Source organism: Protomyctophum bolini (genome assembly GCF_963924005.1).
Source record: "Protomyctophum bolini genome assembly, chromosome: 12".
NCBI lineage: Eukaryota > Metazoa > Chordata > Actinopteri > Myctophiformes > Myctophidae > Protomyctophum > Protomyctophum bolini.
Window position 1 is genome coordinate 43,882,302 of NC_137873.1, and position 14,156 is coordinate 43,896,457.

A 14,156-nucleotide genomic window follows, 5' to 3' on the forward strand; every position below is an offset into this window, starting at 1 on the left:
CTCTGGAGTGAGTGTGGAAATATATGGTCAAAGTTGCCCATCCCTGGTCTAGGAAGAGGCCATAGCTTCCTCTGAAGGTGGTCCGTACAGGGGACAGGTGTTGATTATGTGGGCGGCAGTCTGCCATAGGCCCCACTCCTCTGAAGGTGGTCCGTACAGGGGACAGGTGTTGATTATGTGGGCGGCAGTCTGCCATAGGCCCCACTCCTCTGAAGGTGGTCCGTACAGGGGACAGGTGTTGATTATGTGGGCGGCAGTCTGCCATAGGCCCCACTCCTCTGAAGGTGGTCCGTACAGGGGACAGGTGTTGATTATGTGGGCGGCAGTCTGCCATAGGCCCCACTTCTCTGAAGGTGGTCCGTACAGGGGACAGGTGTTGATTATGTGGGCGGCAGTCTGCCATAGGCCCCACTTCTCTGAAGGTGGTCCGTACAGGGGACAGGTGTTGATTATGTGGGCGGCAGTCTGCCATAGGCCCCACTTCTCTGAAGGTGGTCCGTACAGGGGACAGGTGTTGATTATGTGGGCGGCAGTCTGCCATAGGCCCCACTTCTCTGAAGCCGCCGACCCCGGTACGTAAACGTTGGTTCAGCAGGGTCCATCGCTGACATCCATCTGGTCATTTAAGTCTTAAAGTTAAATCCATTGCTCCATTTAAGCGTGGTTGCGTCATTCCATGTCTGCAGCCACACAGTATTGTAAAGGCCCCTAGCTGTCTGGTGTCCATGAGCAACATGATATAGATTTTCATAGAACTTGCTGGATATTATCCAGTTATGCGTGATTATCATTTGGAAAGGAAAAGGTCAAATGTCAAGGACCTTAGTTAATTTGTAGACTTATTTCATTTAGGTGGGTGATATTTAGGTGATACTAGTGAGCTTCGGCTGAGACAGGACGGGAGTAACTTGGGTGAAGTTGCAGTGATCTAATTGAGAGAGGATACATTGACAAATATGCTACAGTTCTTCATAAGTGAAAAGCAGAAATGACTAAGGCAGAGGGAAGCAGTGTGGTACAATTACGAAATAGGGATTCCCGTATGAATGTGAGTGAGTGGAGAATTAAAAGAGGAGGGAGTTATCTTTCTTGTAAATTGTGTAAGTCGTCATGTATTAATTTGCCGGGCAGCGATCATATGGCAGCGATCCAGGAGTCCCGAGTTGACTTGGTGCCCTCATGGTGACATTCTGTGGAAGATCTGGCTGACCGGGGTCACCCTATCCGCCTGACCGCCTCCCCCAGCCTAAATGTATAGGCTAACAAAAGTAAAAGTACTCATTATGCCGAATGCCACAGTTTTCAAATGCATAAAGATATCCTTTAGAAATAGCAGATATCTATAAGCTCACAATGCATGTAGATCGGCTGAAATCTGTATAGGGCTGGAGTGGTTATTGTGTGTTTTGTTATAATAATGGAAATCTACAAATTAACTAGTAGGCCTATAACTATTTCAAATATGTGTAGTGAAGTACATTTTGCCTCTGAGATATACAGTAGAACTGTAGAAGTAAAAGTATTGGAAACTGGTACTCAAGTAATGCACAAATTCCTCAATATTGTACTTATATTAAAGGGATAGTTCAGATTTTCTTTTAACTTAAGCTGTATGAAATATTTGCCATTGATATAGTGGTTAATTGCAACTGTATTACTTGATCGCCCGAGTCCCGTGGTGGGAGTTCTGCTCTGGTTCTGATTGGTTGAGTCCCGTGGTGGGAGTTCTGCTCTGGTTCTGATTGGTTGAGTCCCGTGGTGGGAGTTCTGCTCTGGTTCTGGTGAAATATTAAGTAGTTCTGGTCATTTTGTGGTGGGCCACACATTAAAAGTAAATCAATACACAAAACTAACGTAATTTGTATTGTTCACCTATTTCTAAAATATTGGTGCAACTTTCGTTCATTTTTGACCCCTCTATCACAGAGAACTATATGTTTTTTGTGTCCATATCACCACGTCAAAAATAGTTCCATGTGATAGAGGGAAAGTTGTACTAATATTTTAGAAATAGGTGAACAATACAAATTATGTTAGTTTTGTGAATGAATTTGCTTTTACTGCGTGGCCCTTGTTGTGCCCCCCACACAGTGACCGGAACTTCTTAATATTGAACAAAACCAGAGCAGAACTCCCACCACAGGACTCAACCAATCAGAACCAGAGCAGAACTCCCACCACGGGACCCGGGCAATACATTATACAGTTGCAACCACTATATTAATTGCAAGTATTTCATACAGCTTACCGGTAAGTAAAAAAAAAACTCTGCTGCTTTCTTTCGTTTTAGGGATTTTAGCCGTTTTTGACAGTCCTACTAGACCTAACAAATAATCATTTAGCTGCAGGGGACCCCCTGGAACTCCCTCAAGGACCCCTGGGGGTCCCCGGACCCCACTTTGAGAACTCACCATCATCCTCATCAGGAAGACAGACGTTGCATGGATCAGATCCGGAGGGCGTCATTCTCGGTTCCTCTTTTTGTGAGTATTAAAGATGCGGCTCTTATAGGGAGATCAATTCAGTCACCGTATACGTGTCCTATCTGAACAGGCCCCAACAAGCCCTCTCTCTGCCTCTGCTATTAAGAAGCTTCCGGAACACATCAGCCCCGTTCTGAACCATGGAACTGCAGTGCTGCAGAAGAAGACTGCTCCGTCTGGCTCTCCTGAGCGGAGTTCTGGCCCTGGTGATGATGGCTACGGGAGGAGACGGTAAGTCACGCAATTCCAACTTCTCATGTGACAACATTGTATGTATGACGGCATCCTGTGTTCCGCGGAGAGACATCTGCTTACCGTACCATGCTTTATGTATTGATAAAAACCCCCACTGTAGAGCAGTACGGTTCCCAATGTGGGGTTCACGGACCCCCCAAGGGTCATTATATTCTCTTGGGTTTCCACTTATATTGTTTCATTCAAGGACCCCCAGTTTGATATTTAATATATTACAGTGAGTGTAGATTGGGGTCCTCTGCTCCCAGAGATATTTAAGGATATAAAGAAGGTGAGAATTAAGGACTGCTGCAGAGAACTTGTTTTATTGCATAATTCTTAAGGTAAAATGCCTGTTTGTGTTTGGTTTCATCAGGAGCCCCACAGAAGCTGACCACCTGCTGCACAGAGGCGTCCATCAGGAGTGTCAGCGCTCCCATCCTGGGCTACAGGATCCAGAAGAGGAACCTGCCCTGTGTCCGCGCTGTCATGTAAGAAACACCCCAAGTACACGTTGAGATGTAATGTAGCCAATCTGTTGAAAACTGCTTCAGTATAAGTAGCTAAATACAGCGCCGTCTATGAGAGTATCAATCTGTAAGACTCAAATCTGAGTGATCACATTTGTAAAAAAAGAAGTTGTGTTGTGTGTGTTGTTTTCTTTTTTCTTGTTTTCGTTGTGTTTTCATTTCGATTGACTTTTGAATCGAAGGCGAAATGCAAAATATACCTTTTGGTCTAATATGGCGTGACATAATATTAATAATGGCCTAATCTTATGACCAAATAAAGCTACTACTACTACTACTACTAGGCCTACTACTACTATAGAGTAACAGTTACAGTTATTAGTTATATAATATATTTATGAATATAGCTGATTTATTAGAATCAGAAAACAAAACAAGTAGGCTACAAATCTCCTCATTACAACAACATAACTGACTGCCCACAAGTATCTAGGCTACCGCTACAGTACAGCACAGCTAAGTAAAGTGAAAGTAACAACTTACAATATAAGTGCACGGGGCACGGTGGCACAGTTGGTAGTGCTGTCGCCTCACAGCTAGAAGCTCCTGGGTTCGATTCCCGCTCGGGGCGCTGTGTGTGCTGGCGGCGTGTTTCCTCCTCCGCGTCATCAGAGCCCATACCCGAAGGCGGGGTTGGCGAAAAGGGCCTTTCTGTGTGGAGTTTGCACCTTCTCCCCGTGTCCCCTAGGGTAGGTACCCTCACAAAAACATGCAGTAATCCTGGTCTCTAAACTGCCTCCCCCTGGCCAGCCGGGGCGCCTGATGGAGGGGAAAGGAACTGGTTGGAATAACGTGTTCCTTCCACGCGCTACGTCCAACCAGGGAAACTCCCCCCTGTCAGGTGTAAAGGAGCAACTTGGACACTCAGGCATGAAGGGAGCATGAGTTCAAGTCCGTTGCTCTCCCCAGGTTGGCGGAGGGTGTGTAGAGCCCAGGATCACAGTAGATGATTGACACAGGGATGAAAAATGGGTTACAAAATCGTGGGATAAAAAATATAGTAAAAAAAAAACAATATAAGTGCATGAACAGGCATCTTAATGATTATCTCCAGGGTCCAAGATGAGTCTATTAATCCCATACATTATCCAATGTGACCAGGTGACCATTAATGTGATTGTTTTGTCCACCTCCAGCTTTGAGACCAGCGAAGGATACGTGTGCAGCCACTGGAAACAGCCCTGGGTGATGCAGAGGATTAAGGAAATAGAGTGAGTTCCCATATTTTATGAATGGTCACAAAGATATGTCTATATTTCAAATATTTATTTTGGGGCGTCACATTCTGAACGGGAACCCATTTTGGTGTTAGCGTCATGTTATGCTTTAGCTATTGAAAAATAGCAGATCTACAAGCTCATAGCGCGCCACCGAGTGGCGCGCTACGAGCTTGTAGGTCTGCTATTTTTGAAAAATCGAAGAACGACTGACATTTTTAGAATCTGATCTCAGGTCAGAATGGGTTAATCAGACCAGTGTGTGTCCAGTGGAAACCTCGTATGAATCTGATCTCAGGTCAGAATGGGTTAAGCAACCATTCATTCTCCATGTAGCCTCTACTGTTTTACTGATGTATACAAGCTGCAGTGATTCTTAAACTTAATCTTCAAATCAAGGACCCCCAAATTGATATTTATTTGGTGCCAGACCCTCATCTAAACATCGTTCTGTGACGCGGACGGACCCCAGACGAACAAAACAAAAATAACAACGACCTCACAAACAATCTTTATTCAAAAATGTCCAAACAGACCTGCTATTTGTGAATAGTATATGAATGGATAAAGTAGCCTATAGTTAAAATGATTGTGATGCTATATATAGGCCTATTTGCTGCTGGGCCCCGGCCCCAGAATCCCGTCATGAAAGGACCCCTGGGGGTCCCCAGACTCCACTGGCTTTATGCACACTGCAAATACTATAGGTATCAATTAATAATGCATTGATATTGTGTGTCTTACAGGGAGCTACGCCGGGCTCAGAGAAGTAACACTAATATCACCAACAGCACTACTACGGTCAAGGCCACCTCTACACCTTCCTCTTACATCACCAACAGCACTACGACCACCTCCACCCTAGCTTCCTCTTAGAAGACACACCCATCTTGTTGTGCACATTACAGGCTACTTTGCGTACAGTTTTAGCCCAATTGAATTAACTTAAGTTATTTAAAGTCATTTCTATGATGTATGTCTGCTGGAAGAACATAATTATTATTTATTAAGTATATTTATTATTGTCCTTCCTCCGTGGCAATGTCTTAGCCTGTGATATTTATTCAGAGTTATCATGTCAGCCACGTACAGCTGCATGGGATAAATGAAAGTGGGTCAAAACTGTGTGTATGGCCCTTTAATTGTTGACTTATGTGAATACAATAAATGTTTATTTTATTGCAATTTGTGTCATTCATTCAATCTCTGCGGTCAAATCCACTGTCCTGTTATTTAAGTATTATGTGGACAAGAAATAACTATAAGGTTTTGAAATCTTCCTTTGGGTCAGGACTACCATCTTGTGGACAGTTTGTGATACTGCAGCATGATTAATTTCTACCAGCTGCGTGCGGCTGTGCGTTTATTTACTACCGGTATGTTTAGTTTGTGTGTTTGTGTGTTTGTTTAGTCGTCGTGCCGAGGCTATCACTTCAAAAGTTTCAGAAACGCATTTGAATAATGTCTCATTTAAGTTTACCGTAGGCTATGGTCGTCATCTTTAGGCTTGGGTAAAAAAAAGAACGTAGCAGAGTGCAAGCAAGAGGAGGAATATTCAGCTAAAGAAGCAAACAGCCGGAAACAGGTGACTGACATTAAGTTGAATACATGAATAAAGCTATTGCGTAACGCTGCATGCGTTTGATATCAATGATATGACTTAGCTTAGCCTAATATTTTGACATAAAACAAGCCTACAGTAAAAAGGTGCAGAACAGTGGCATGATGGCAAGTTAATATAGGTGAAGAAGAAGAAGAAATGCGTTCTGGTAAATCAAGTTTACCAAGGGTAACTGGACTAAGCATCAGATACTTGTTTACAGCCAGGCCCACATGGAGCATTTCATGGTAGTGGTTCAATGCCTTGTCCAAGGGCACTTCAACGGTGGTAATTTTAACGTGTCGGACCGCTGATTCGAATTGGCGACCTTCCGGTATCTAGACCGCTCCGCAATCCACTCGGCCACCGCTGCCACATGGGCCTACTGCAGGCTAATCAATGTGTGGACGCTCTTGTTTACAAACAAGTGTAATGCTTTATGGTGTCGTCCACTCAGTTAACAGTCTTTGTATTGAGTTGTGCTTGACATATAGGCCTACTGTAATTCTGCAAACTGTTAATACATGTTTCAATCAATCATGGTTGGGTATATGCTCAGTGTGAAAAAAGTATATTTCCATTTAATTATAATGTGTGGCTTTAGTTTATGTAGGGCAACAGAAAAGGTACTACCATTATGTCCATACCTAGACGATATTTGTGTACATATAATTTGGTCATATATGGGGATTAGCCTATACTGTTGAAAAAGCAGAGCTGTCCAGTGTCCACATCATGAAGGTATGCATGTTAGTTAGTTGTAGTCTGCCTACTGCATTGACTGTAGAGTCGACAATATAGTCATAGACATATTCTTGATACACTGGCCTCAGTTACATGCACAACAACAATGTATTCAAAATGAATTCATTCCGAACAGAGATTCATACCCAACTGTTTTAAGTTTACATGGAACCTGAATACAAGTATAAAGTAGGCCTACTATTCCTCAATTGTTTACATGACCAAAGCATTCATTCGGAATATAACGTTTGGACTATAGAGATGGCGAACCCATAACTGTTATCCCTTAAGAAACAGCTATTATCTGATAAAATAAAATGAAAAAAAAAACTGTGCCTTAGTGATTTTCCCATGGTTGTCTCATCACTTGGTTTGATCAAGCTAGAATTTCTGGAATTTGTGTCCTGAGCTACTAAAAAAATCCCTTTTGTGTAAAACAATGCAGCACTGTCTCCTGTGGCAGGTATAAACATGACATCCATGGACAATGATTTTTAGGTCACTGTAGGACCTAAAGTTACCTAAAATGCGCTCACACGCCATTGATTCGTCTGTGTTTCGTTTCGCTACTTTGTTATTATAGTAGATCACATTACACATAATGGATCAGGGATGTGTATTCAGTTTCTTCATATTTGATATGTGAATAAATTAGCTGTATTTATTCCTAATATCAAAACCAAGTCCAAGTAGAATGTGTGTGTGTGTGTGTGTGTGTGTGTGTGTGTGTGTGTGTGTGATTTAAGTACTCTGGTTTATAATAAATACATTTTATCTTTATTATTGGCAGCTCAAAAAGACAAAGACAGAGTTGTACTGGTCGACCTCAGTCATGATGGTGGTGACAGTGAGGAGGTGGTTGACTTGGAGGAGGAGGTGGTCTTGGATGAGGAGGAGAACGGTACAGCATTTGTATTATATTGCTTTCTTTTTGTTATTGTGTTAGAAGAATGTAGCAAAATGTTACTTGCAGTACAGTATGAACTGTGCAAAAAGTGAAATATAACCAATATTGAACCAATCAGACTTGTTTTCACCTTAAGATGGAGTGTGCCTTAGTGATTTTCCCATGGTTGTCTCATCACTTGGTTTGATCAAGCTAGAATTTCTGGACTTTGTGTCCTGAGCTACTCAAAAAAATCCCTTTTGTGAAAAACAATGCAGCACTGTCTTCTGTGGCAGGTATAAACATGACATCCATGGACAATGATTTTAGGTCACTGTAGGACCTAAAGTTACCTAAAATGCGCTCACACGCCCTTGGTTCGCCTGTGTTTCGTTTCGCCATAGAGGGCCTCCGCACCTCCACTTCCCGGGCTGAATTATGGGCCCAGTACATCCCTGCATAACTGTTATCCCTTAAGAAACAGCTATTATCTGATAAAATAAAATAAAAACATATGTTGAAGCGCAGTCCCTGCAACCACACGCGACCTCCACCCAAAACAACCCTGCAGAACTAAAAAACACAGCATCCATACACCCATACATACACGGCAATTGGCAATGGCACTGTAATTCGCAGATGGGTTTGTAAATAGCACATTTTCTTATGGTGTATTTGTATTTTTCTAATGGGTAGAATAGCGCATTTCTGCCATCCCTGTGTAGCAGGTATATAAGATATACAAGTGGATGCATTCCACCAAAGATCCCTCACATGCCATATTATTTATTGTATGTTGTATTAAGTGTGTTTTATTGTTTTATTTACTTTTATAGAAAAAACTGTTTAGCCGATGGTGTATTTAATTTCAAGTGAATTTGTAATTGTGATGTATTATTGTGTATGTTTTGTGTAACTCTGTAAGTCATTGTTAACTGAAGCGCTCTTGCTAGAAGCCAGCATGGAGTGAGTTGGTGTACGTTGCAGAGGTGTGCTGTGCTAATGCCTGCTGCATTCTGTGTGTCTTTCTGTTTCTGTGCAGAGATAAATATGCCAAAGGCTAAAGAGAGATCCCTGGTCCCTGTGTCCGTCTAAAACACAACGCAGAGGTTACACCTGCTTGGACATGGGCATAAAGTAAGTGCTGATATTGTTACCGTTGAGCTAATAGAGCCTGCCTGCTCAGGCTTGCTCAGGGGATGAATTTAATCAGTTGACGGCATGCCGTGCAGAGAGTGTTCGAGAAATACAACCACCACCCCAATTGTATACGTTATATAACATACTATTATTTACACTTGAAAACACTTTACATACAGTATGTCAAAAGGATAAAGCACAAACAACATACTCAAGAGCACATTGTGGTGCAAATGTTTGTGTAAAATGAATGAACATTAACATTAAATCTTGTATGTTTCCTCAGAGTTCCAATCTCCACCCTCCCCATCATTCCGTTGGGCAGATCATGGCATACCCTCACAGCAGTTTCAGAGAATGTCTTGTTCCTGTTTGGTGGACTGAGTGTTGATTGCAAACCAATGAGTAAGACATTAATTATTTTTATTTCAATGTCCTTGATGGTATATCATTTTATTTTATTCAATAAAAAAACAATATTTCCCTTCCAGGTGATGCCTGGTTGCTTGATGTTGAAACAAAGACATGGAGAGAGATTGAGCATCCGTATCAGAACAAACCAAGGTAATTTTTATCACCTAAAATGCTGTCATAAATGTAACTATATTCATCTGGAAATATTGTTCACTTAGCATTATTGACCAAGTTTAAGGTGATCTGCTGTGAACAAATTTATTGTGAGAATGTTTATACTGTCTAATTCTATTTTCCTGCTTGTTGACACTGTAGGTATTCTGAGGGTGAATAACATTGGTAACAAGAATACTCGCCACATTTACCCTTTTTGCCGACTTATCTTGATAAGTCGGCAAAACGTGTAGAAAACTCGCCAGTCAGACATTAATTAATTGATTAACAGTTGTATTAATTAAACTATTTGTGTACACAGTGCCGCTTTAAGTTGTAATGGTTTTATAGGAATGGGCTGTGTCTGGTAAAAAATAATATAAAATATGTAAATGTTTTTCGGGTTAATTGGGCCTCCCTGGAGTGCTCACAAAAGCCAGAGTAGACGTTAAAATGACCCAAACAAGTAAACCTGTCCCTTAGTTTGAAAGTGTCCGTAGTATACTGGCCACACGATGGCGGTATCTCACGCTCACTGACTCATATCATATAACCAGTCCAACACACTGGCCCCTTTTCCACCGGTTGGTTCCCAGTGGGAACCGGTTCAGTTCTTTTTGGTTCTTAGTCCATGAGCCAGAGCTCCAAAATTGAAACATTAATTATGAATTGAGTGGAGCAAAACCATACATATATTAGATTGTTATCACCATTAAACTTCCCAAATTGAGTACTTACACGAAGACAATGATTTATTGTATTACAAATTTTACATTTTTAAATATGCAAATGAGGCATTATGTAGGAAAATATGCAATAATCAAAAATATGAAAAAGCTACTACTGTGGAAGGGTTATCATGTATTCATTTACTTGTATTGATCCTATAAACAATTTAATATAGGGTATAGTTTGCCCACCAATTCTGGAGCTCTGGCTCATGGACTAAAATCCAAAAAGAACTGAACCGGTTCCCACTGGGAACCAACAGGTGGAAAAGGGGTCACTGTACAGTCAATCATATATGGACGTTATATATTGCATGGCTGTCTTAAGGTTAACATCACCTCATGTGCAATTTAAAGTAACGCTGTTTGTTGCTTTGATATTCATTTGAGAGAGAGAACAATTTTGTCATTTGTATAGTAGCCCTAAAAGGCTTTGCAAAAAAACACATTACACATTTAATGCTTCACATTCATATTGCATACAGTAGCTTATTACGATGTGTGTTTAATTGCTCAAGACAGAAAGCGTATAATATAAAAAAACAAAAACTTCCACCGAAACAAAGTTCACTCCAGCTAGTTTCGCTAAGTATTCATCATATGACTGAAATACTGAAGTATTTAAGAGATAACTAAATTCACTGGCATCTGCTTTTCTAATGTTTATATCAAAATAATAATGGATCACATTCAGGCCCCACACGTCGCCTGAAATTGACCACAATGATTCTCATTATTCAGATTGTCTGGTATTTTCTGTCCTATAGGCCTGTTCCTATACGCCCTAACCCTGGAGTGATTGGAGAATGCATGGAACGCAACCAACCGCCCCGGCTGCTGGAACACAAGGTAAGCAGTCAGGGTTGGGGGTCTGGGGGGGTTTTACACTAATAGTCCTCAGAGAGGGTCGTGGCATTACCACTATAGATGACGTAGACTTCTGCCGAGGTTCCGCTGGCATTGAGGAAGGTTCCGTTGGCACTGAAGGTTCCACTGGCGTTGAGGAAGGTTGTGTTGGCGTTGAGGAACGGTCCACTCTCTAGGAACCTGCCTGTCCTCTTCTTGGCTGTGCCCGGGGCAGCGTTGGGCTTAGACATCTTCTTGAGTTTAGAGCTGTAGAAAACAAAACACTACTTTTTGCTATTTTTATTTTATTTTAATTGAATTCTGACAAGTGACAGTTTTTGGACATGTGAGGTTTCCAGCCGACAGAGACTGTACGGTATAGCCTAAACGTATACCTGAGTTTGGCCAGGGCTTCCTTCACCCACGGGTCCTGGGTGGAGGTGCAGATCTTCTTGTTACGAGTTGTGAAGAATCTGCAACAGGCAACAAAGAATATTGTCCTCTTATCTTGGCAACAGAACATTGCGATGGATAGAAGTGGATGGATAGGGAAGTGTCTTTCATAATGTTCAGAGTTTTTTTTAATTTATGACAGAGACCGCTGTCATAAAAAAATACTCTGAACATTATGAAAGACACTTCCCACCCCGCTCACTCACTGTTTGAACTGTTGCCATCAGGCAGACGCTACGGTACAGAGTGATCAAGTCCAAGACCAACAGATTCTGTAACAGCTTCTATCCCACAGCGGTAGTTGCACTCAATGCTGCTAAAAAATGATCTGTTGCTGCGACACTTTTAGTTTTTTTTTAATCTGCTATCTTTTTTTTTTTGTTATCAAATGTTTTTTTATTAAAGACAAAAAATCACAATAAGATACGTTAACATCATGAATGACTAAAGAAAACAAGAAACAAAAAACACAAAAACAAACAATCCCACCCACCCCTCCCCCCGAGACCAAAGATGCCAAAAAATGTCAGTACTCTTACTACTGTGCAAATGGGAACAAAAAATAAATAAATGAATGAAAATAATAATAACAATAATAATAATGATTAAATCATGCCCGTAACCAAATCTGCAATACTAGACCAAATCTCGATGTTTTCCTCTTTTGCACCATGCAATCTTGCTGTAGACATTTCTAGGGTTTGTTGTGCGATAACAGATGCAATTACATGTTTGTGCATTAGTGCTGCTGGGGTTGTGCAACAACAATAAGTCATGTGTGTTTTGTTTTAGCTTGTATACAGTATGTTGTCTTGTGATATGATGCACTGATTGGTTGGCAGTTTTAATTTAGTTGTACACGTTGCAATGACAAATAAAGATCTATCTATAGATGGATAGATGGATAAAGTGGTTCTTACATGACGGCACTGAGGTGACAGTTGGCCAGGGTGCTCTGCTCTTTGAAACCCTTTATGAGGCGGAAGGCTATGGGCTTCCTGTTGTAACTGGTACAGCACGCACTGCTTTGACGACCTGCTGCACACAGACAGACAGACAGACAGACAGACAGACAGACAGACAGACAGACAGACAGACAGGCAGGCAGGCAGGCAGACAGACAGACAGACAGACAGGCAGGCAGGCAGACAGACAGACAGACAGACAGACAGACAGACAGACAGACAGACAGACAGACAGACAGACAGACAGAGATGCGTCACAATTGTGAAGTCATGCTTTCTAGTAAAAATGTAATTCTTAATATATTCTGTATGACTGTACAGAAACGGATATTGGGAAAATATATATTTACAGAAACATACATAGAAATATGGGTGTGTGTATATGAATGAATACCAGTATTGTAGCAATTTATATTCTATGATGTATGCATGATTTAGGTCTGACTATACCTGGCATACAACTATTATGATCATGATATTTATTTGTGTCTTAGCTTCTATTTGTCTCTGCATTTGGTCATTTTTGTGGCAAGCCATCCATGCACTTAAAGGATGCACTTTTCAACCTATCTTCATATAATATAGGTCCTCACTAATAAGCATGATAAAATGGCACAATTTTGTTTCTACAAGGTCTGAGTCTCGTAGGAGGGCTGTGGGCAGTTTAGAAACCGTCTTCCAGTGACATCATCATCAGGCAGATTTTCTTTTGACACACCCAAAATTATACTTTTGGTGTCTCCTCCTCCCTGGGACCCCCAACCTGGCAAGCGCTACGTAAACAAATAAATTAAAACCCATAATGTTTCAAGTTGAAACCCAGCGTGCGGTGGCGTCTAACGGACGTTGTTAAAACCGGTAATGTTTCAAGGTGAACTCACGGACAGCGGCGGCGCCCGGCGTGACCACCAGCGTCCAGTACAGCAGCACCGTTGTCCCGGCGACCAGATACACGGGCGCCATCATGGTGACGAGGAGTCGGACCTTCTCTATGCAAAATGACGACAGTCCTCCTGACTGCTTATATATAGCTACTGTAGACATGTATATCCCATTCTGACCTGAGATCAGATTCATACGAGGTTTCCACTGGACACACACTGGTCTGAATAACCCAAATCTGACCTGAGATCAGATTCTAAAAATTTCAGTCGTTCTTCGATTTTTTTCAAAAATAGCAGACCTACAAGCTCATAGCGCGCCACCGAGTGGCGCGCTATGAGCTTGTAGATCTGCTATTTTTCAATAGCTAAAGCACAACATGATGCTAACACCAAAATGGATTCCCGGTCAGAATGGGATATACGTGCCGGCACTCAGGTTCGGCGCTAACCTTGTGGGCTAGTAAATCGAGGACAGGAAACTGTCCTATTGCGTCATAATGCTGACAACAAACATGCAGACGACGCAAGTATTTTTCTTCAGCGCAAATTAAAATCGTCTCTTCCCTTTCCTGCAACCCATTATTAGTACGCAATGGTGCCACTAGGGCCCGTTCGTCTATATCTGGGCCTGGGAGAATATTCGTTCTGCTGTGCACGGTTTGGTTTGGAAGCTGTTTGCGTTGATGCATTAGAGGCTTATATCGGCTCATCTATATTTATGCTATCTGGGTTAATAAGCTTGCAGGGATGTTTATGCACAGAACCCGGGGGATAGGGGGAAAACACACACACACACACACACACACACACACACACTGTTCATATTTGTCACTTCATTTACACTAGCGTTTCTGATACTCCGGTTTGACACTGTAACTC

At 41.8% G+C, this 14,156-nt stretch overlaps 2 protein-coding genes across 2 annotated transcripts; one reads left to right on the top strand and one right to left on the bottom strand.

Annotated features, from left to right (window-relative positions):
* The first annotated feature begins 2,604 nt into the window (after positions 1–2,604).
* LOC308325810 (uncharacterized protein) lies at positions 2,605–5,509 on the top strand. Its single transcript, XM_080778507.1, has 4 exons — positions 2,605–2,714; positions 3,094–3,208; positions 4,384–4,458; positions 5,211–5,509. The coding sequence occupies exons 1-4, from the start codon at positions 2,624–2,626 to the stop codon at positions 5,338–5,340; spliced, it is 411 nt and encodes a 136-aa protein (XP_080634633.1). The 5' UTR covers positions 2,605–2,623; the 3' UTR covers positions 5,341–5,509.
* A 5,460-nt stretch (positions 5,510–10,969) lies between these two features.
* LOC308326308 (C-C motif chemokine 4-like) lies at positions 10,970–13,359 on the bottom strand (the record flags this gene model as incomplete). Its single annotated transcript, XM_080779114.1, has 4 exons — positions 10,970–11,242; positions 11,371–11,448; positions 12,349–12,466; positions 13,275–13,359. 4 exons carry the CDS (start codon positions 13,357–13,359, stop codon positions 11,017–11,019), a joined length of 507 nt encoding a protein of 168 aa, XP_080635240.1. The 3' UTR covers positions 10,970–11,016.
* Between the last annotated feature and the right edge of the window lie 797 nt (positions 13,360–14,156).